Source organism: Phacochoerus africanus, chromosome 5 (genome assembly GCF_016906955.1).
Source record: "Phacochoerus africanus isolate WHEZ1 chromosome 5, ROS_Pafr_v1, whole genome shotgun sequence".
Classification (NCBI taxonomy): domain Eukaryota; kingdom Metazoa; phylum Chordata; class Mammalia; order Artiodactyla; family Suidae; genus Phacochoerus; species Phacochoerus africanus.
Window position 1 is genome coordinate 43,505,921 of NC_062548.1, and position 21,995 is coordinate 43,527,915.

General features: G+C 45.9%; 1 protein-coding gene across 1 annotated transcript in view; it reads left to right on the forward strand.

Annotated features, from left to right (window-relative positions):
• Positions 1 to 2,147: 2,147 nt before the first annotated feature.
• TRAP1 (TNF receptor associated protein 1) overlaps positions 2,148 to 21,995 on the forward strand; it is a 57,805-nt gene continuing 37,957 nt past the window's right edge. The window contains exon 1 of the mRNA XM_047780677.1: positions 2,148 to 2,269. Coding sequence (XP_047636633.1) covers positions 2,194 to 2,269 — 76 coding nt within the window. The 5' untranslated portion in view covers positions 2,148 to 2,193. The remainder of the gene's footprint in view (positions 2,270 to 21,995) is intronic.

Genomic DNA, 21,995 nt, shown 5'->3' on the forward strand with positions numbered 1-21,995 from the left:
GGAGATGGAGAAAGGGGCAGGGAAGCAAGGGGGCTGTGGGGGCCGTGCAGGGGGCACTCAGAGCTCACAGGAGTCCAGTAGCCAGAACTGGGGTCACCAGTGAGAGCAAGGCCTCCACAGGCCAGAGCACAGAGGACTCTCAGGCCCCCAGGGAGGCCGCTTCTCACTGTTCCCAACCTCTAGACACTTGAGTTCTGATCTCTGGTTTCCTGGGTGGGAAGTCTTAAGTGCCAGAAGCAGCAGGAAACATGAAGTCTGACCCGAGGCCTCTTCCCTCTGGAACAGCAGCTTCCGTCCCCTGATGCACACCTGCTGCTTCTCGCTGAACTTCAGACAAGCAGCGAGTCTGTCCACTCCGCAAGTGCTGGTTGATGGGTTTCTAAGCAGTGACACTCAGTCCCTGGAGGAGCCAATTGACAGGTGAGTCCTGAAGGAAGGTACGAGGGCTCAAAGCTGAAGCCCCACACCCTTCCCCTCCTATTTCTGTCTCCCCAAGCAACTCCCTGCCAGCCTCCATGAAGTCAACTGAAGTACATCTGCATCTAGTCATTCTTCCCTACTTCCATTTTCCTTCTCTGCACAGGGGCCGAAATCTGCTCATGACCCGCTCCAGACCAGCTTGGATCCCTGGGCACTTTAAAAAGTCACAGTTCCTGGCTACCAGAGGACACACCATCACACACTTCTGTGGCTGAGGATATATCTCTGAAGGACACAGGCCAAGACAGGACAAAAGGCCCTGGTGGGTGTGGCTGGAACCTAACAGGTTTGCCCCCTGCAGAGCCTGGGCTTCACTTGCCTTGGTGGAGCCTGTCCCTGCTTAACTGAAGCCACCGTCTGTCCCTCTCCTCCCGTTGCCAAATACCACCTCCCCGTCCTGAAATCAAAGGGCTCCCCAAGCTAGATCTATTGCCCTGTAAACCAATATATCATGTCCTACAAATGAGGTGATTTCCTGAGTGAAGCGGTCAACCAACGAAATGTGAGGCTGAGACCCCTCAACTCAGTGACATCCTAGGAACACTCTGCCTGGCACTAGCTCAGCGAGTCTGGAGTGAGGGAGGAAGAAAAGTGGGGGTCAGGTTATGCAGGGCTTGGAGGTTAGGCAAAGCAGAAGGGGTTTGGAAGTGACTATGCAGGGAAACCACTGGAGGACCCTGATTGAGGAGCGTATGTATGATCAGCTGCTGTGTGGAGCATGTGGGGGCCAGACAGGAGGCTGCTGGGGTCTTCCAGGTGAGAGAACTCCTGCCCTTCCATTCCCATCTTCCCACTTCGTGTATGTTCCCCTTCTCAGTTGCTTGAGCCTATAACTTGGGGATCAGCCTTGACAACTTCCACCTGGAAGTGTTCCCTGATACCCCCTCCCCGCGGCCCCAGATACATCCAGGCCCCACCGGGGAACACTCTCCAGGCCTCTGTTCTTTGCAGACCTTGTCAAAAATCTCAACCCGTTTTTCTGCAATTATTTGATCGTGGCAGCGAGTCTTCAATCTCATAATCATCTGGGGAGCCGCCTGAGCCCTACTTAGGGCGGTGCCGGAGAATATGCATTTTACGTGGTCTGCAACTCTATGAGAAAGGAAGCTGATGGTTGGAGTCCCCAACCAAAGTCTTACCTCCAGGAAGGCGAGAGAATTGTAATGAATGAATAAGCCCAGTTTTGCTGGCGGGAGTTGGCGCCAGAGTTTTGGGAGGGACAAGTCAAGCCTGAAACTCTCCCTTTTACTCTTTGTAGCTATTTGGCCTGCCTTGGTTTGGTTGGAAGAGACTGACTTCCAGCAGTCCGGACGGTGGCCCGTGACTTATAAAGACCCCAGGGATGTGAGCTGCTTCTGCCCCATCGCCGTCTTTTCAAACCCTCTACGGTGGAGGCGAACGTCTGCCCCATTTCTGGGATGGACAATCTGAGACTTAAGGGCAGACGAGGGCCGCCCGGCGGCCCCGTGCGCACAGTCGTCGCCCTTGATAACGCGACACAAGGTCACGGAGGTCCCGCCCCCAGGCCCGATGGTCCCGGCGGCGCAGGCAGACCGCGCCCGCTCCAAGGCGAGCCCCGCCCACCCGCCGGCGCAGGCCGCAGACCGGGCAGCCGGGCGCGCGCCGTGACGTCAGGGCGCCGCGCCGGAGCAGGCCCTGCCCTGACCCCGCCCCCGTCGCGCGTGGCTGCGCTGGGCTCTGTGGAAGACCGACATGGCGCGCGAGCTGCGGACGCTGTTGCTGTGGGGCCACCGCCTGCGGGCGCCGGCGCTGGCTGCCGCCCGGGGAGGTGAGAGCGGCTGTGCAGGGCTGGTGGAGAGCGAGCGGGGACGGGGACGCGCAGAGCTCCCAGCGTCCCGAGCCCCTTTTCTCCGTGGGAGGCGCGGTGACGGCACCTCCTCGCGCAGCGGCGGATATTCTGCGGTGTACGCGCTCTAGCGTGGTGAGCGGCTAACGCTGAGCGCCCTGGGATCACCTGGTTGGGTCCAGCGCCGGGCTGCAGGGGTTCCCCGGAGGTCACGAGGTTGAACCCGGGCCCGCGTGACTGCAGCAGCGGGTTCTTCCCAATGGGCTCCTCGGGCCGGGTTGAGGCGGAGGGACCGCGGTCTCCTCGCTTGCGGAGCCGAAGGCGCTTTCAGGGGATTGTGTGCGTTGGGAACGGGCTTCCCCAGGGTGATCACTTAAGTGTCTTAGTTGCGCTCTTATTCCTCCCCTCCACCCAAGTTGATTTATGCACGAGTAACGCATAAGCCCCCTTGGTCAGTCCTTCATTCGACACATCGGAATGCCCAGTGGGCCCAGCGCGGCACGCGGCCGCGAACCCCACAGAACCGGCACCTTGGCACCGTGGACTTGGGGTTGTTGACCGCCGTATCCCCAGGGCCTGGAATTGGTAGGTGCTCAAGTAAATGTTGAAAAGAAAGAACGACCGCTGTCTGTCCTCACTCCCCGCTCGGAAGTAACCACCGGTGAGAACGTCTTGGCGTTCCTTCCAGGCTTTCCACATGCAGTTGCTGATGTACGGAAATAGATATGTCGAACAGTTTTTGCGTAAAAAGGCCTAAACCATATATACACTGTGCTGCGGGTTTGTTTTGTTTTTTTTTTGTTTGTTTTTTTTTTGTCTTTTTGCTATTTCTTGGGCCGCTCCCGCGGCATATGGAGGTTCCCAGGCTAGGGGTCGAATCGGAGCTGTAGCCACAGGCCTACGCCAGAGCCACAGCAACGCGGGATCCGAGCCGCGTCTGCAACCTACACCACAGCTCACGGCAACGCCGGATCGTTAACCCACTGAGCAAGGGCAGGGACCGAACCCGCAACCTCATGGTTCCTAGTCGGATTCGTTAACCACTGCGCCGCGACGGGAACTCCTATTTTGTTTTTTAAAGCTCCAGATTGGCTTAGACATCTTTTCGTGTCAGCACGCACTGGTCTATGCCTTTACAGTGATATTACAGAATTTGAATTTTAGAATTGATGGTGTGGAGCCAGTGTGTGCTTGAAATGGTTGATTTTGCTAAACTGCTGTTCAAGAAGTCAGGCTTTATCAATTCATAGTCTCATTGGCAGGGAATGAGACTACCTATGTCAAGGCATCTTTTCCAACACTGGATGTTAAATCTTTTCCAAACTGATGGTTTGTAAACTACCTTGTTTAACTTACATTTGCATGGATACTAGTAAGAATGTTTTCATTTGTTTAATGGCTGATATTATTCTTTGAATTTCTTCTTCATATCTTTCACACTTTTCTCTGTTGTCTGAGTTTTAAATTTTGGCGTGGTCTTTTTAAACAATGATTCTTTAAAAATAACATGCAGAGTTCCAGCTGCGGCTCAGTGGGTTGAGGATCCGGTGTTGCTGCAGCTGTGGCGTAGATCATAGCTCCGGCTGGGATTCCATCCCTGGCCTGGGAACTTCCATGTGCCGCGGGGGGGGGGGGGGGGGGGGGGGAGCCAAAAAAAATGAATTTTTTTTTTAAGTAAAATAAAAGGACATGCATTAACAAATGTTTGTAGATTATTGTTACTTGTATCCAACATCTTCCTTCCTTTTTGGATTTGTTTTCTGTTTTTACCAGAGTACGCTCTTGTGTTAATTCTGCAGAAGTCAGTGTGTTGAAAATTTTCTAAGCCCCATATATCTAAAAATTTTTTTGTTTTGCCCTCATACTTGTAAAGTAGTTGGGCGGGTTCTGGTATTCCAGGTCAAAGTCATTTTCCTTTACTACAAATAGTGCTGTTGTCTTCTACCATCCTCTGTACAGGTGAGCAGTCATATCAACTTGATTCTTGTGTTTTTGTAGCTGACTTGTTTCCCCCCCCCCCCCAGAGGTTCAGATTCTTCTCTCTCTCTCTCTCTCTCTCTTTTTTTTTTTTTTGGCAGCTCTGGGGCATATGGAGTTCCTGGGCCAGGAATCAGATCCCAGCCGCAGTTGGTACCTACGCCTCTACAACACCAGATGCTTTAACTCACTGTGCAGGGCCAGGGGTCAAACCTGCGTCTAGTGCTGTAGACATGCCGTCAATCTCATTTCGCCACAGCGAGTACTCCAAGATTCTTTTTTTTTTTTTTTTAAGGGTCACAGGTGTGGCATATGGAAATTCCCAGGTTAGAGGTTGAATTGGAGCTACAGCTGCCAGCCTACACCATAGTAATGCCAGGTCCAAAGCCACATCTGTAACCTACACCATAGCTCATGGCAATGCTCATAACCCACTGAGCAAGGCCAGGGATCGAGCCCACATTCTCATGGATACTAGTCGGATTCATTTCCGCTTTGCCCCTGACCATGTATGTTTGTAATTCAATCTTTGTTCCATATAAAGATACCTCAGTTTTCAGCTCAGCCAATTTTTGTTGTTTCTTTATCTCTTTCCCTTAATAATCTGTGTGCTCTACTTCTGCAGCTTCTCTCACAGAGATTCAAGCATTCTTTTGCTTGCACCTGAGATACAGAACCTGTTCTTGAAAACTTTCTAACTGCAGATGGCCTTGTCGTTGCCACTTGTGTGGATAAGTGTAAAATTACAGTTGTTTGGATGGATGGAGTGATGCGTGCATCTAGCCAAGGAACTGTCTCATACAGTGCGGGGAAGAGACTGTGATTATAGGAGAACTCACCTATATAAAAATTCAGAATTCTCCTGTATTTTTTTCCTCGTTTCCTGGGAAGATACTGTCCAGTTTTAGCGTGTGCCTGGCTTCACATTGAGGATTCCGACCTCCTGTTACCACCATTCTAGTACCTCTTGCACTTAGGATGTCTCTGTGAGGTGTGGGATAGAGTGTCTGATTGTGGACTTGTTATTTTGTACTTTTGCTTATTTCTTGCTTTATTCAACCAAGATAATGCCCTCTGGGACTTCAAAGATGATGTGGCCCTGCTGTCGGGGTCATAGGTTAGTGGGAGCTCCTGGCTGCCAGCTGGCCTCCTGGGCCACACTGGAGGCATGTGCGGTGTATCAGAGAAAGCAGAAGTGCGGGGTTGACTGTTGCTGAGGTTTCACAGAAGACAGGATACATGTGCAGGTCTTCAAAATATTAGGTGCAGGGGGAGAAGATGCCTCGAGTGATTTGGTTTGACAGGAAACTAGGAGTAATAGGGGAGTGAGGGTGGATGAGGCTAAAAATTATGTCTTTTCTCTTGTGTTAGATGTGAACTTGTGGGTAGAGCCACCGTGTCTTTCTGTAGTCAGAATGGTCACAGTGCCGGCCCTGGGCCAGGGTTGGGAGAAGCCAGCATCGGTCACTGGAAGGACCACTTGCACCTGACTTTACATGCCCTCGGGACCTGTTGGCACATTACAGATCATACCTCTTTGTGAATCTTTTTTTGTCTTTTTAGGGCCGCAGGTGTGGCATGTGAAAGTTCCCAGGCTAGAGGTTGACTCAGAGCCACATCTGCAACCCACATCACAGCTCACGGCAACAAGGCCTTAACCCACTGAGTAAGGCCAGGGATTGAACCTGCGTCCTTATGGATACTAGTTGGGTTTGTTACAGCTGAGCCATGACAGGAACTCCACACTCAGTTTTGATACAGAACACCTGCCTTTTACTAGGAAGCTCCTGTATGCTTAGTGCACACGTAGACTTCCCCAAAGTTCTGTGGTGTTTGGTAAGGGTGGATTTCAAGATGTGTTTGGTGTGGCTGTTTATTTCTGCTGAGGCCACTAAGAATTAGTGAAAGTTGGAGTTTGAAAAACCAGTGTCTGCTTCCGGGCATTATTTCCACCTGCTTTTTGGTGTCCAAAGATCAGGTGATTTAAATACAGGTGTAGCTCAGTCATGGGTGTTACTAATTTTGAAAGAATGGGCCCGTTATTTAGCAACCATATAATCAAGAACTATGATTAGCTTTGGGCCAGCAATGAGGAAACCTCTCAGGAACTTTGTTGATTCTCAGAGTGCTCAGCAGGTTGAGAACCTGACTAGTATCCGTGAGGATGCTGGTTAATCCCTGGCCTCGTTTAGTGAGTTAAGGATCCAGCATTGCTGCAAGCTGCAGCATAGGTTGCAGATGCCCCTCAGATTTGGCGTTGCTATAGCTGTATGCTGTGGGTTCGGCCCTGACAACAACAACAACAATGACAACAAAAAAGAATTATGATTAGACGAGTTCCTGCTGTGGCATAAGGGGTAAGGTGTGGGCACTGGCTGCAGCTGCGGCTCAGATTGGATCTCTGGCTTGGAAACTTCCATATGCTACTGGTATGGCTGAAAAAGGGGGGGGAATGTGATTAGAATATTAAAAATTGGGGTTCCTGCTGTGGTGCAAAGGATCGGTGGTGTCTTTGCAGTGCCTGGATGCATGTTCAGTCCTCAGCCTGGCACAGTGGGTTAAAGAATCTGCAGCTCAGATCTGATCCCTGGCCCAGGAACTCCATATGGTACAGGTAGCCAGAAAGAGAAAAAAAAGAATATTAAAACTTAATTTTGCATGGAGTTCCCTTCGTGGCTCAGCAGAAACGAATCTGACTAGCATCCATAAGGACGCAGTTTTGATCCCTGGCCTCGCTCAGTGGGTTAAGGATCCTGAGTTGCTGTGAGGTGTGGTATAGGTTGCAGACGCAGCTCAGATCTGCTGTGGCTGTGGCTGTGGCTGTGGCATAGGCTAGCAGCTACAGCTCTGATTTGACCCCTAGCCTAGGAACCTCCATATGCCACAGGTGTGCCCTAAAAAGACCAAAAAAAAAGTAAATAAATAAATTTGTAATTCCCATCATGGCTCAGCAGTAATGAACCAGGCTAGTATCTATGAGGATGTTGTGGGTTTGATCCCTGGCCTTGCTCTGCTCAATGGGTTAGGATCTGGTGTTGCCATGAGCCATGGTGTAGGTGGCAGATTCAGCTCAGATCTCATGTTGCTGTGGTTGTGGTGTAGGCTGGCAGTTACAGCTCTGATTTGACCCCTAGCCTGGGAAATTCCATATGCTCTGGGCACAGCCCTAAAAAAAAAAATTAAATAATTTTGAGGTAGCCAAAATTAATACTATATTTTATTTTACTTTTCTGCCACCCCATGGCATAATGGCATTCCTGGGTCAGGGATCAAATCTGAGCCGTAGTTGTGACCTAAGCCGCTGTTGCAGCAACACTGCAACACTTAAGCCACTCGAACCTGTGTCCCAGTGCTCTTAAGATACTGCTGATCCTGTTGTGCCACAGTAGGAACTCTGAATGCTATATTTTAAAGGAACAGACTATATAGCAGTACTGTTAAGTACAAAATAAAACAGGCTTTCTATTCTGATCTGTTTCTGGTTTTTGCCAGTACCATACTGTTTTGATGATTGTAGCTTTGTAGTATTATCTGAGGTCAGGGAGCCTGATTCCTCCAGCTCCATTTTTCTTTCTCAGGATGGCTTTGGCTCTTCTGAGTCTTTTGTGCTTCCAGACAGACTTTAAAATATTTTCTTCTGGAGTTCCCATCGTGGCATAGCAGAAACAAATCTGACTAGGAACCATGAGGTTGCAGGTTTGATCCCTGGCCTTGCTTGATCTGGTGTTGCCATGAGCTGTGGTGTAGGTCGAAGACGTGGCTCGGCTCTGGCGTTGCTGTGGCTGTGGCATAGGCGGCAGTAACAGCTCCAGTTAGACCCCTAGCCTGGGAACCTCCATATGCGTGTTGGTGCAGCCCTAAAAAGGCAAAAAGACAAATAATAATAATAAAAAAAATATTTTCTTCTTTGGGAGTTCCCATTGTGGCACTGTGGAAACAAATCTGCCTAGGAACGATGAGGTTGCGGGTTCAATCTCTCACCTTGCTCAGTGGGTTAGGATCCAGCATTACCATGAGCTGTGGTATAGGTTGTAAACACAGCTCAGATCCCACGTTGCTGTGGCTGTGGTGTAGGCCGGCAGCTGTAACTCGGATTTGACCCCTAGCCTTGGAACCTCCATATGCCATGGGTGCAGCCCCCAAAAGATAAAAAGCAAAACATTTTTTTCTTCTAGTTCTGTGGAAGATGCCACTGGTAATGTGATGGGGATTGCATTGAATCTGTAGATTGCCTTGGGTAGTGTAGTCATTTTGACAGTATTGATTCTGCCCATCCAGGAACATGGTATTATCTTTCCATCTGTTTGTATCACCTTTGATTTCTTTCATCAGCATCTTATACTTTTCAGAGTACAGGCCTTTTTTCTTTTTAGGTAGGTTTATTCCTAGATATTTTATTCATTTCGATACAGTAGTAAATGGGATTGTTTCCCTAATTTCTCTTTCTGATCTTTCATTGTTAGTATACAGAGATGCAATTGATTTCTGTGTATTAATTTTGTATCCTGCGACTTTGCCAAATTCATTGATGAGCTATAACAGTTTTCTGGTAGAGACATAATTTTCTAGGTATAGTGTCATGACATCTGCAAACTGATAGTTTTACTTCTCCTTTTCCAAAAGGATTCCTTTTATTTTTTTTTTTCCCTGATTGCTTTGGCTAGGACTTCCAAAAGTATGTTCAGTAGTAGTGGTGAGAGTGGACATCCTTATCTTGTTCCCGATCTTAGTGGGAATTCTTTCAGCTTTTTACCATTAGAATGATGTTAGCTGTGGGTTTGTCATATATGGCCTTTATTATGATAGAGTAGGTTCCCTCTATGCCCGCTTTCTGGAGGTTTTTTTTTTTTTTTCAGTGCTGTACCCGGGGTATATGGTGATTCCCAGGCTAGGGGTTGAATCTGAGCTGTAGCTGCCGGCCTACACCACAGCCATGGCAACACGGATTCTGAGCTGCGTCTGTGACCTACGCCACAGCTCATGGCAACACTAGATCCTTAACCCACTGAGCCAGGCCCGGGATTGAACCTGCATCTTCATAGATACTAGTCACAGTTGTTTGGGAACTCCTGTTGGAATTTTTCTAATCACAGTTTCAATTTCAGGACTTGTGATTGATCTGTCCTCTTTTCTATTTCGTCTTAGTTTAGTGTTGGAAGATTGTACTTTTCTAAGAATTTGTCCATTTCTTCTAGTTGTCCATTTTGTTGGCATATAGTTGTTTGTAGTAGTCTCTTAGGTTCCTTTGTACTTCTGTGATGCCCATTGTAAATTCTCCTTTTTCATTTCTAATTTTATTGATTTGAGTCCTCTCTCTTTCTTGATGAGTCTGGTTAAGGGTTTATCAATTTTGTTGATCTTTTCAAAGAACCAGCTTTTAGTTTCATTGATCTTTTCTGTGGTTTCCTTCATTTCTATTTCATTTATTTCTGCTCTGATCTTTATGCTTTCTTTCCTCTGCTCACTTTGGGTTTGGGGTCTGTTCTCTCTCTAGTTGCTTTTGGTGTAAAATTATGTTGTTTATTTGAGATTTTTCGCTTCCTGAGGTAGGCTTGTATTGCTATAAACTTCCTTCTTAGAACTGCTTTTTCTGTGTCCCATAGGTTTTGGATTGAGCCACGACGGGAATTCCTGTTTGCAAGTTCTAAGTGATTTAGAGGGGTTCAGCTGGCCCTGAAAGCCTCCCTCCCTCGCTTCCTCCTCTTTTGGTGAAATACGTCCCTTCTAAAAAGGAGTCTGGGAGTTCCCGTCATGGCGCAGTGGAAACGAATCCGACTAGGAACTGTGAGGTTGCAGGTTCGATCCCTGGCCTGGCACAGTGGGTTAAGGATGTGGTGTTGCCATGAGCTGTGGTGTAGGTCACAGATGCGGCTCAGATCTAGCATGGCTGTGGCTGTGGTGTAGGCCAGCAGCTGTAGCTCTGATTGGACCCCTAGCCTGGGAACCTCCATATGCCATAGGTGCGGCCCTAAAACGACAAAAGGCAAAAAAGAAAAAAAAGTAGTCTGTATAATACATGTGTGCAGTTTCTAAAAGAAGCGTAAAATGAATATCCATTGCTCAGCTTAAGAAATAGAAATCACCTGTCTCTGAAGGCACCGTATGTCTCTTCTGTCTTTCCCAGAGGTAACTGCTAACTTGCATTTCCTGGTTTTTATTCCTGTTTTTATTTCTACATGTGTATAAACATGTATGTACACATGTGCAAATATGTATACACACAGTTTACTGAACTAATGCTCAGTATATTCTGTTGCGACTTTGCCTTCTTGGCTCAACATTATGTTTTCTTAGCTTTATCCTTGGTGATGCTCATTCATTTTCCGTGCTTATCCATTGTATTAAGATACTTTCATTTCTTTGTGCATAATTCCTGACATATCCCTAAGTATATGTATTGTGGGATCATTTGGAATGCTCCAGCTTATTAAGTAAGACAGACTTATTTCCCAGAAAGAGTTGTATTTCTGTGTAGCCCACCAGCAGGACAACGAAAGTCCCTTGCGTTCCATACACAAATCCAGGGCTTGGTGTTCTCAGGTTTTTTCCATCTTTGTGAGTCTGGTGAGTGTTAAATCGTATCTTGCATGTGTTTGAGCCTAAGATATACCTCAGACAGTTCCTAAACTGCATGGACCGTTCACCGAGGCCCTGTCGTCTGTGAGATTGATCGGTATCATTGTTCTGTCATGTTCCATCGTGAGAGTGCACTGCAGCTTATCTCCCCCATCCCAGGCGTGGACATCTGAGTTTATTTCTCTTGCGGGGTTTTGTAGAGGAGGCGCTGGGCACTTGCCTGTGCAGACATCCTGCCTCCCGTTTCTCTGAGATGCACAGCTGGAGTAGAGTTGCTGGGTTTAGGGTGTGTGTTTTTACTACGTAGTTGTGACATTTTTAGAGTGGGTCTGGATTTACATTCCACCAATTCCCAGAATCCCCACTCTGCTGCATCCTCAGCGACACTTGGAATTTTCAGATGTTTTAAATGCTTGTCAATTTGATCTTTCAAAATGGTGTTTCGTTTGTGATTTTAATTGCCTTTGGAATTCTCTTGTGGTGCAGTGCGTTAAGGATCCAGCATTGTCATTGCTGTGGCTCCCACGGGTGTGGGGGGCAGTTTTTTGTTTTGATGAACAGAAGTTCTTCATTTTAATTTCCAATCATATCCTTTATGAATTACCCCATGGTTCTGCCGACTAAGGCCCATGGGTCAAACCAGACTTACTCCCTTTTTTGTACATAAAGTTTTATCGGAACACAGATATGCCCATTCTTTTTTTTTTTTAATTTTATTGGAAATAGTTGATTTTAAAAGTTGGGTTAGTTCGCGTCGTGGCTCAGCAAAAACGAATCTGACTTGTATCCATGAGGATGCAGGTTCGATCCCTGGCTGCACTCAGTGGGTTAAGGATCCTGCCGCTATCGTGAGCTGTGGTGTAGGCTGCAGACATGGCTGGGACCTGGTGTTGCTGTGGCTGTGGTGTAGGCTGGTGGCTATAGCTCCAATTCGACCCCTAGCGTGGGAACTTCCATATGCCGCCGGAGCGGCCCTAGAAAGGGGCGGGGCGGGGGTGGGGGTAGTTCACTTGTGGCTCAGGTCACTGCTGTGGTAGGTTCAGTCCCTGGCCAGGGAACTTTCACATGCTGCAGGCTTGGCCATAGAAACAAACACAACACAAAAATCCTAAAATATTTACTGTTGGGCCCTTTACCTGGGGGTCATAAAGATCATTGACTTTCTATGAAAGTTGTTCCCTGACTTATTTCCACAAATGAGAGTGGGAGCCTCATCTTTGAAACTTTAATGTTTCTCTTTGTTGGTAAACTTTCTCCTGGGCTTCATTTTCCAGATTAGAAAAGAGTTGCAAACTAGCAATCACAGGCTACTTCTGGCTGTAAACAAATTTTCTTTAATCCAAATGTTTTTATTTTATTTTATTTTAAATTTATTTTATTATTTTTTTATTACTCAATGAGTTTATCACATCTGTAGCTGTATAATGATCATCACAATCCAGTTTCACAGGATTTCCATCCCACAACCCAAGCACATCCCTCCACCCCCCAAACTGTCTCCTCCGGAGACCATAAGTTTTTCAATGTCTGTGAGTCAGCATCTGTTCTGCAAAGAAGTTCAGTCTGTCCTTTTTCAGATTCCACATGTCAGTGAAAGTATTTGATGTTGGTGTCTCATTGTATGGCTGACTTCACTTAGCATGGTAATTTCTATGTCCATCCATGTTGCTAAAAATGCTGGTATTTCATTCTTTTTAATGGCTGAGTCATATTCCATTGTGTATATTTACCACATCTTCTTGATCCACTCCTCTGTCGATGGACATTTAGGTTGTTTCCATGTCTTGGCTGGTGCAAATAGTGCTGCAGTGAACATTGGAGTACATGGGTCTTTGTGAGTCGTGATTTTCTCTGGGTAGATGCCCAGGAGTGGGACTGCTGGGTCAAATGGTAGTTCTATCTTTAGTTTTCTGAGGAATCTCCATACTGCTTTCCACAGTGGTTGCACCAATTGACAATCCCACCAACATTGTACTAGGGTTCCTTTTTCTCCACACCCTCTCTAGCACTTACTGTTTGTAGACTTTTGGATGATGGCCATTCTGGCTGGTATAAAGTGGTACCTCATCGTGGTTTTGATTTGCATCTCTCTAATCATGAGTGACGTTGAACATCCTTTCATGTGTTTTTTGGCCATCCGTATGTCTTCTTTGGAGAACTGTCTGTTTAGATCTTCTGCCCATTTTTTGATGTTTGTTTGTTTGTTTTTTATATGGAGCTACAGAAGGTGTTTATAAATTTTGGAGATTAATCCCTTGTCAGTTGATTCATTTGCAAAGATTTTCCCCCATTCTGTGGGTTGTTTTTTCGTTTTGTTTAGGGTTTCCTTTGCTGTGCAGAAACTTTTGAGTTTGATTAGGTCCCATTTGTTTATTTTTGTTTTTACTGTCATTACTCTAGGAGGTAGATCTCAAATGAGAGTGGGAGCCTCATCTTTGAAACTTTAATGTTTCTCTTTGTTGGTAAACTTTCTCCTGGGCTTCATTTTCCAGATTAGAAAAGAGTTGCAAACTAGCAATCACAGGCTACTTCTGGCTATAAACAAATTTTCTTTAATCCAAACATTTTTAAAAAGTAATTGCTCCAAGGGGAAACGTGGGGAGAGGGATAAATTAGGGGTTGAGGTTGACATATACACACTGCTGTGTATCACATAGATAAGTAACGAGCAGCTGCTCTGTAGCATGGGGCAGTCTACTCAGTGGTGTGTAGTAACCTACATGGGAAAAGAATCTGAAAAAGAACAGAGGTATGAATATGTATAACTGACTGACTTTGCTGTACACCTGAAACTAATGCAACTTCACACTAATGCAACTTTTGCAAATCACCTACACTCCAATACAATTTTTTTTACAAAAAGTAATCGTAAACATTTAAAGTCTGATTTGGAGTTCCCTTATGGCACAGTGGGTTAAGCATTCACTGTTGTCGCTGCAGCGGTCTGGGTCGCTTCTGTGGTGAGGGTTCAGTCCCTGGCCCAGAAACTTCCATATGCCATGGGTGCTGCCCAAATAAGTAAAGTCAGATTGGACGTAAATATTTGAGTTTCTTATTTCTTTTAAAAAAGCAGAAGTTCTGAGTCTTGGCCTGCCTTCCGCAGTGGTGACAGCCTCTTAGGGTAAGGAGCGTCTGCCACCTCCTGCCCTTGGGCCGCCCTCCGCAGGTTGCTGTGGGGCTCGTGCTCTCGCTTGTTCCTTCGTTCCAGGGCCGTTAGGACCATTTCTTTGGCTGTTACTATTATTTTTGTATAGTAGAGGCAATTATATTGATTTACTGTTTACAGGCCTACCTCATTTTATAGTGCTTTGCTTTATTGCACTTTGCAGATAATGCATTTTTTACACATTGAAGCTTTGAGGCAAACCTGTGTTGAGCACACCTGTTGGCGCCGTTTTCCCAGCAGCATCTGCTCCTTTCCCATCTCTGTGTCTCCCTGTGTTTCAGACTTTCTCCTTGTTACTCTGTTGCGGTGATCTGTAATCAGTGACCTTTGATGTTGCTCTTGTAATTGTGTGGAGGCACCACAAAGGATGCCCATAAAAGATGGCAGATTTGATCAGTGTCATGTATTCCACCTACCGGCCATTCCCTCATCCCTCTTCCGGTCCTGGGGCTTCCCAGTCCTTGAGAAACAACGGTATTGAAGTTAGAGTGATTAATAACCCCATAGTGACTTTTAAATGTTCAGGTGAAAGGAAGAGTCACATGTCTCTCAATTTGTTTTTTATTGTTGTTTTTTGTCTTTTTAGCCACATCTGCAGCATATGGAGGTTCCCAGGCTGGGGGTCCATTTGGAGCTGTAGCCACTGGTCTATGCCACAGCAATATCAACACCAGATCCAAGCCAAGTCTGGAACCTACACCACAACTCATGGCAACGCTGGATCCTTAACCCACTGAGCGAGGCCAGGAATCGAACCCACAACTTCATGGTTTCTAGTCGGGATTCGTTTCCGCTGCGCCACAACGGGAACTCCCACACGTCTCTCACTTTAAATCAAAAGCTAGAAATGATTAAGCTTAGTGAGGAAGGCATGTCACAAGTCGAGACAGGCCAAAAACTAGGCCTCTTGTGCCAATTGGTCAGGTTGCAACTGCAGAGGAAAAGGTCTTGGAGGAGTTGAAAGTGTTCCTCGGGGGGCCGTCCAAACGAAAAGACAGCAAAACAGCGTTATTGCTGCTGTGGTCTGCATGGGGATCTAACCAGCCACAGCATTCCCATAAGCCAAAGCCTCGTCTGGAGCAAGGCCCTACCTCTCTTGAATTCTTTGAAGACTTCAAAGTGGGGAAGCTGCAGGGGTCAAGAGTGAAACCACAGAGTTGTTCATGAGGTTGGAGGAAGAAGCTGTCTCCATAACAGTGACGTGCCGGGGAAGCAGCACCTGCTCTGTGGAAACTGCAGCAAGTCGTCCGGAAGATCTAGCTGAGGTGGTTCCCTTGGCTACACTAAACACCAGCTTTTCTTTGCCTTTTTTTTTTTGCTTAGGGCCGCACCCGCAGCATATGGAGGTTCCCAGGCTAGGGGTCTAATCGGAGCTGTAGCCGCTGGCCTACACCACAGCCACAGCCACAGCCACACCAGATCCTTAATCCACTGAGCGAGGCCAGGGATCAAACCTTTGTCCTCATGGATACTGCTAGTCAGATTCGTTTCTTCTGAGCCATGGCAGGAACTCCCCAGCAGATTTCCAGTGTAGAGGAGGCAGCCTTCTATTAAAGAAGATGTGTCTGGGATCTTTGATAGCTGAGGAGGAGAAGCTAGTGCCTGGCTTCAGAACCTCAAAGGCCAGAATGATTCTCCTGTTAGTGCTGGTGGAGCTGGTTAAAGTGAAGCCGGTGCTCACTTACCATCTCCCAAATCCTTGGGCCCTGAAGAATTAGGCTAATAGGAGTTCCTGTTGTGGCTCAGTCGGTTGAGAACCCTATTCGTATCCATGAGGTGCGAGTTTGATCCCTGGCCTCACTCAGTGGGTTAAGGATCCAGTGTTGCCATGAGCTGTTGTGTAGGTCGCAGATGCAGCCCAGATCCCACGTGGCTGTAGCTGTGGCATAGACCAGCAGCTGTAGTTCCAGTTCCACCCCTAGCCTGGGAACTTCCAAATGCTGCACCTGTGGCCCCAAAAAGCAAAGTAAATAGATAGATAATTATTTTGAAAAAGGATAATGCTAAATCTACTCTACCTGTGTTCTGTAAACGGAACAACAAAGCCTGGATGACTGCACATCTGTTTAAAACATGGCTTACTGAGTATTTTAAGCCCACTGTCGAGGCCTGTTGGTGGGGGGAAGGATTAAAACTATCACTGTTCATGGATAGCGCACTAGTCGCCCTAGAGCTCTGACGGAGATGAACGTTGAAATTAATGTTTTTGACTTTTCAGGTCTTTTAAAAAGTAACATTCTGTAAGGCTATAGCTGCAAAATAGATAGTTGATTCCTCTGATGGATGTGGGCAAAGTAAATACAAAACCGTCCCACAAAGATTTGCCATTCTAGATGCTGTTAAGAACATTTGTGGTTCATGGGAAGAGATAAAAATAGCAACATTAATAGAAGTTTGGAAGAAGTCGAGTCCACCCCTTCTCAATGACTTTTTTTTAATTGAAGCACAGGTGAAGTAGTGTTCTGATCATTTCTGCTCTAAGCAAAGTGCTTCAGTTATACATAGATACACTTTTCTTTTTTAAGACTATTTTAGGAGTTCCCATCGTGGCTCAGTGGGTCAAGAACTTGACTAGTATCCATGAGGATGTGGGTTTGATCCCTGGCCTCATTCAGTGGGTTAAGGATCCGGCGTTGCTGTGAGCTGTGGCATAGGCTGGCAGCTGCAACTCCAGCCTCTAGCCAGGAACTTCCATGTGCTGCAGGTGTGGCCCGAAAAAAAGAAAAAAAAAAAGGACTGTTTATTTTATTTATTTTTTATTTTTATTTATTTATTTATTTTTGGCTTTTCTAGGGCTGCTCCCGAGGCATATGGTGGTTCCCAGGCTAGGGGTCGAATCGGAGCTGTAGCCACCGGCCTACGCCAGAGCCACAGCAACGAGGGATCCGAGCCGCATCTGCAACCTACACCATAGCTCACGGAAATGCTGGATCCTTAACCCACTGAGCAAGGCCAGGAGTCGAACCCGAACCTCATGGTTCCTAGTTGGATTCGTTAACCACTGCGCCATGATGGGAACTCCATGTTTATTTTTTATTTTTATTTACTTATTTATTTAGTCTTTTTAGGGCCATACCCACAGCATATGGAGATTCCCCGGCTAGGGGTCAAAACAGAGCTATAGCCACCAGCCTACACCACCACTCACAGCAATGCCGGATCCTTAACCCACTGAGCAAGGCCAGGGATCAAACCTGCATCCTCATGGAGTCTAGTAGGGTTCATTAACTGCTGAGCCGCAATGGGAACTCCAAAAAAAAAAGACTGTTTTGTTGGAGTTCCCGTCGTGGCGCAGTGGTTAACGAATCCGACTAGGAACCATGACGTTGCGGGTTCGGTCCCTGCCCTTGCTCAGTGGGTTAACGATCCGGCGTTGCCGTGAGCTGTGGTGTAGGTTGCAGACGTGGCTCGGATCCCGCGTTGCTGTGGCTCTGGCGTAGGCCGGTGGCTACAGCTCCGATTCAACCCCTAGCCTGGGAACCTCCATATGCCGCGGGAGCGGCCCAAGAAATAGCAACAACAACAACAACAAAAAAGACAAAAAGACTAAAAAAAAAAAAAAAAGACTATTTTAAAGTGGTCTTTCCATTATAGTTTCCGTAGGATATTAAGTATACTTCGCTGTGCTGCACAGCAGGACCTTGTTGTGTATTCACTCTGTATAATAGTTTACCTCTGCTGACCTCAGCCTCCCACTCATCTTTCCCCCAACCTCCTCGCCCTTGGCAACCATAAGTTTGTCCTCTACGTCCGTGAATCTCTTAATGTTTCATGAATAGGAACGTTTGTGTTGTATTTTATTTTTATTTATTCATTTATTTATTTTTGCTCTTTAGGGCTGCACCCTTGACATATGGAGGTTCCTCAGCTAGGGGTTGAACTGAAGCTACAGCTTCCGGCCTACAGCACAGCCACAACAATGCCAGATCCGAGCTGCATCTGTGACCTGCACCACAGCTCATTGGCAACGCTGGATCCTTAACCCACTGAGCGAGGCCAGGGATCCAACCCACAACCTCTTGGATACTAGTCAGATTTGTTTCCGCTGAGCCACGACGGGAACTCCTGTGTTGTATTTTAGATGCCACACATAAGTGATGTCATATGGTATTTGTCTTTCTCTTTCTGACTTAACTTCACTTGGTATGAGAATCTCTAGTTTTATCCATGTTGCTGCAAATGGCATTATTTTGTTTTTGTTTTGTTTTGTTTTTGGCCATGCCTATATGGGCATTCGGAAGTTCTTGGGCCAGGGATCAAACAGAGGCCACGGCAGCAACCTGAGCCACAGTAGTGACAACACCGGACCTGCTGTGTATTACAAGGGAACTCCTATTTTGATTTTTTTTATGGCTGAGTAGTGTTCCATTATGTGTATACCACATCTTTTTTTTTTTTTTTTGGTCTTTTTAGGGCCTCACCCGTGAATGTGGAAGTTTCCAGGCTAGGGGTTGACCTGAAGCTGCAACCGCCAGCCTGCGCCACAGCAACTTGGGATCTGAGCTGCGTCTTTGACCTACACCACAGTTCACAGCAACACTGGATCCTTACCTACCCAATGAGCGAGGCCAGTGATCGAACCTGCATCCTCATGGATTCTAGTTGAGTTTGCTACCACTGATCCACAGTGGAAACTCCATCACTGTCTTAAGAAATTGCCAACAGTCACCCCAACTTTCAGCAGCCACCACCCTGATCAGTCATTCAGCCATCAGTGCTGAGGCAGGACCCTCCACCAGCAAAGAGATTCTGACTGGCTAGAAGCTCAAATAATGGGTAGCATTTTTTAGCAGTAAAGTATTTTTGAATTAAGGTAGTACTTTGGTTTTTTTAGACATGATACTGTTGCACACTTAATAGACTACAGTATGGTGTAAACATAGCTTTTTTGTGCACTGGGAAACCAAAACATGGGGGTGACGTCGTTGCAGTACTCACTGTGGTGGGGGTCTGGAATTGAACCTGCACTGTCTCCGGAGGTCTGTCTGTAGTGCTGAACCAGCCTTGCATCGTTGAGATAAATCTACTTGGTCATGATGTAGTATCATTTTTATGTATTAATGGATTTTACTTGATAATACTCGATTGAGGCCCTCCATGTCTCTGTCCATGAGGGATATTGGTGTATTATTTCTCGTGTGTGTGTGTGTGTGTGTGTGTGTGTGATGTCTTTGTCAGGTTTTGCTGTTAGAGTTTTGCTTTCCTCATAAAACTTGAAGGGAAATAATTCCTTTTTCTATTTTCTGAACGTTTGTGTACGATTGGTATTATTTCTTACTCATGTGATTGATAGAATTCAATAGACATTCTGGGCTTGGAGTTCCATTTATAGAAATGTTTTTGCGAACAAATTCAATTTCTTGATTAGATATAAAGCAATTCAGAATTTACTTATTTATTTTTTATGGCTGCACCTGTGGCATGTGGACGTTCTTAGGCCAGGGTTCGAATCAGAGCTGCAGCACCGGATTCAAGCCACGTCTGCCACCTAAGCCACAGCTTGCGGCAGAGTTGGATCCTGGACCCGCTAGGTGAGTGTTTGAACCCACATCCTCACAGAGACAATGTCGGGTCCTTAACTTGCTGTGTACCACATGGGAACTGTGGAACTCCCCTTTTTTTAATTTTTATTTTTTCCTATTTCCCTTTTAATGTCTATAGAACTTGTGACAATAATCCCACCTTCACTCCTGATGTTGGTAATTGGTATTCTCTCTTGTTTTTCTTTTTCTTGTCTGTCTTTCTGTCTTTCTTTCTTTGTCTCTTTCTGTCTTTCTGTCTTTTCTGTCTTTCTTTTTCTTTCTGTCTTTCTTTTTCTTTCTTTCTTTCTTCCATCTGTATTTCTTTCTTTCTGTCTGTCTTTCTGTCTTTCTTTTTTGCTTTCTGTCTTTCTATCTTTCTGTCTGTCTGTCTTTCTGACTTTCCGTCTGTCTTTTTGTCTTTCTGACTTTCTGTCTTTCTTTCTCTTTCGTTCTGTCTTTCTTTCATCTTTCTTTCTGTCTTTATTTCTTTTCTTTCTGTCTGTCTGTCTTTCTGTCTTTCTTCCTTTCTCTTTCGTTCTTTCATCTTTCTTTGTTTCTTTCTGTCTTTCTGTCTGTCTTTAATTCTTTCTGTCTTTCTGTGTTTCCGTCTGTCTTTCTGACTTTCTTTCTCTTTCGTTCTGTCTTTCATCTTTCTGTCTTTCTTTTCTTCCTTTCTTTCTTTATGTCTGTCTTTCTGTCTGTCTTTCTGTCTGCCTTCCATTCTTTCTGTCTGTCTTTCTGTCTTTTCTTTCTGTCTTTCTCTTTCTGTCTTTCTTTCTGTCTTTCTCTTTCTCTCTTTCTTTCTTTCTCTCTCTCTCTTTCTTCTGTTCTGCAGTATTTGGAGTTCACAGGCTAGGGACCAGATTCAAGCCACTGGCAACCTAAACCACAGCTGCAGCAACACCAGATCCTTAACCTATTGTGCCTGGTCGGGAATCAAACCTGTGTCCCAGGGCTCCAAAGATCCCTCTGCATCATAGCAGGAACTCCTCTCTGTGTTCCTGTTGATCAGTCTAGCTAGGGGCTTACCTCACTAGCTTTCCATTGTTTGTCCATTTTCTATTTTATTGATTTCTGCCTTGTCATTTCTTCCCTTCTCCTGTGTTTGAGGTGGTTTTGTACTTCTTTTTTCACCTTCAGCCATTGCTTTAGACTTCTTTTCTTTCGTAAGCATTTAAAGCTGTAAGTTTCCTGCTGCATGCCATGCAGTGTATCTCAAAACTTTTAATACAGTTTTCTTTTTCTCTTTTTTTTCCCCTTTTGTCTTTTTGCACCCAGGGCATATGGAAGTTCCCAGGCTAGGGGTTGAATCTAGCTGTAGCTGCCACCCTACACCATAGCCACAGCAACACCTGATCCTTAACCCACAGAGCAAGGCCACAGATCGAACCCCTGTCCTCATGGATACTAGTTGTGTTCATTACCGCTGAGCCACAGTGGGAACTCGTGTGTACATTGCATTTTCATTATCATTAAGTATGAAGTGTTATCTAATTTCCCTTGTGATTTCTTCTTTGATCCATGGATCTTTAGAATGTGTTGTTAAATTTCCAGATACTTGGGGGTTCCTAGATACTTTGTTATTATTGATTCTGAGTTAATTGTATCTAAGTTGTATTCAGAGCGATTACTCTGTATGTTTTCATTCCTTCTAAATTTATTGAGACTTATGTCCCAGCTTATGGTCTTAGTGAATATACCATGTTTACTTGAAAAGAATAGAAACTGTATTTTGCAGTTGTAAAGTATAGTACTCTATAAGTAACCATTAAGAAAAAGTGTTTCAGGAGTTCCCGTCATGGCTCAGTGGTTAACGAACCCGACTAGGAACCATGAGGTTGCGGGTTCAATCCCTGGCCTTGCTCAGTGGGTTAAGGATCGGGTGTGGCCGTGAGCTATGGTGTAGGTCGCAGATGCGGCTCGGATCCTGCATTGCTGTGGCTCTGGCGTAGGCCGGTGGCTACAGCTCTGATTGGACCCCTAGCCTGGGAACCTCCATATGCCACGGGAGTGGCCCTAGAAATGGCAAAAAGACCAAAAAAAAAAAAAAAGAAAAAGTGTTTCAGGGAGTTCCTATTATGGCTCAGCAGGAACAAATCTGACTAGTATCCACGAGGATGCGGGTTCAATCCCTGGCCTCACTCAATGGGCTGGGGATCCGGCCTTGCTGTGAGTTGTGAGTGCAGGTCACAGACACAGCTCGGATCCAGTATTGCTTTGGCTGTGGTGTAGGCTAGCAGCTGTAGCTCTGATTCGACTCCTAGCCTGGGAACTTCCATATGCTGCACCTCTGGCCCTAAAAAGCAAAAACAAACAAAGAAAAAAAGTCTCCAGCTGTGATTGTGTATTTGTTTTTTCTTCCTTTTAATTCTTTCAGTTTTTTCCCCCAGATTTTTTTTATTACTCAATGAATTTTATCATATTTATAATTGTACAACAATCATCACAACCAAATTATAGCATTTCC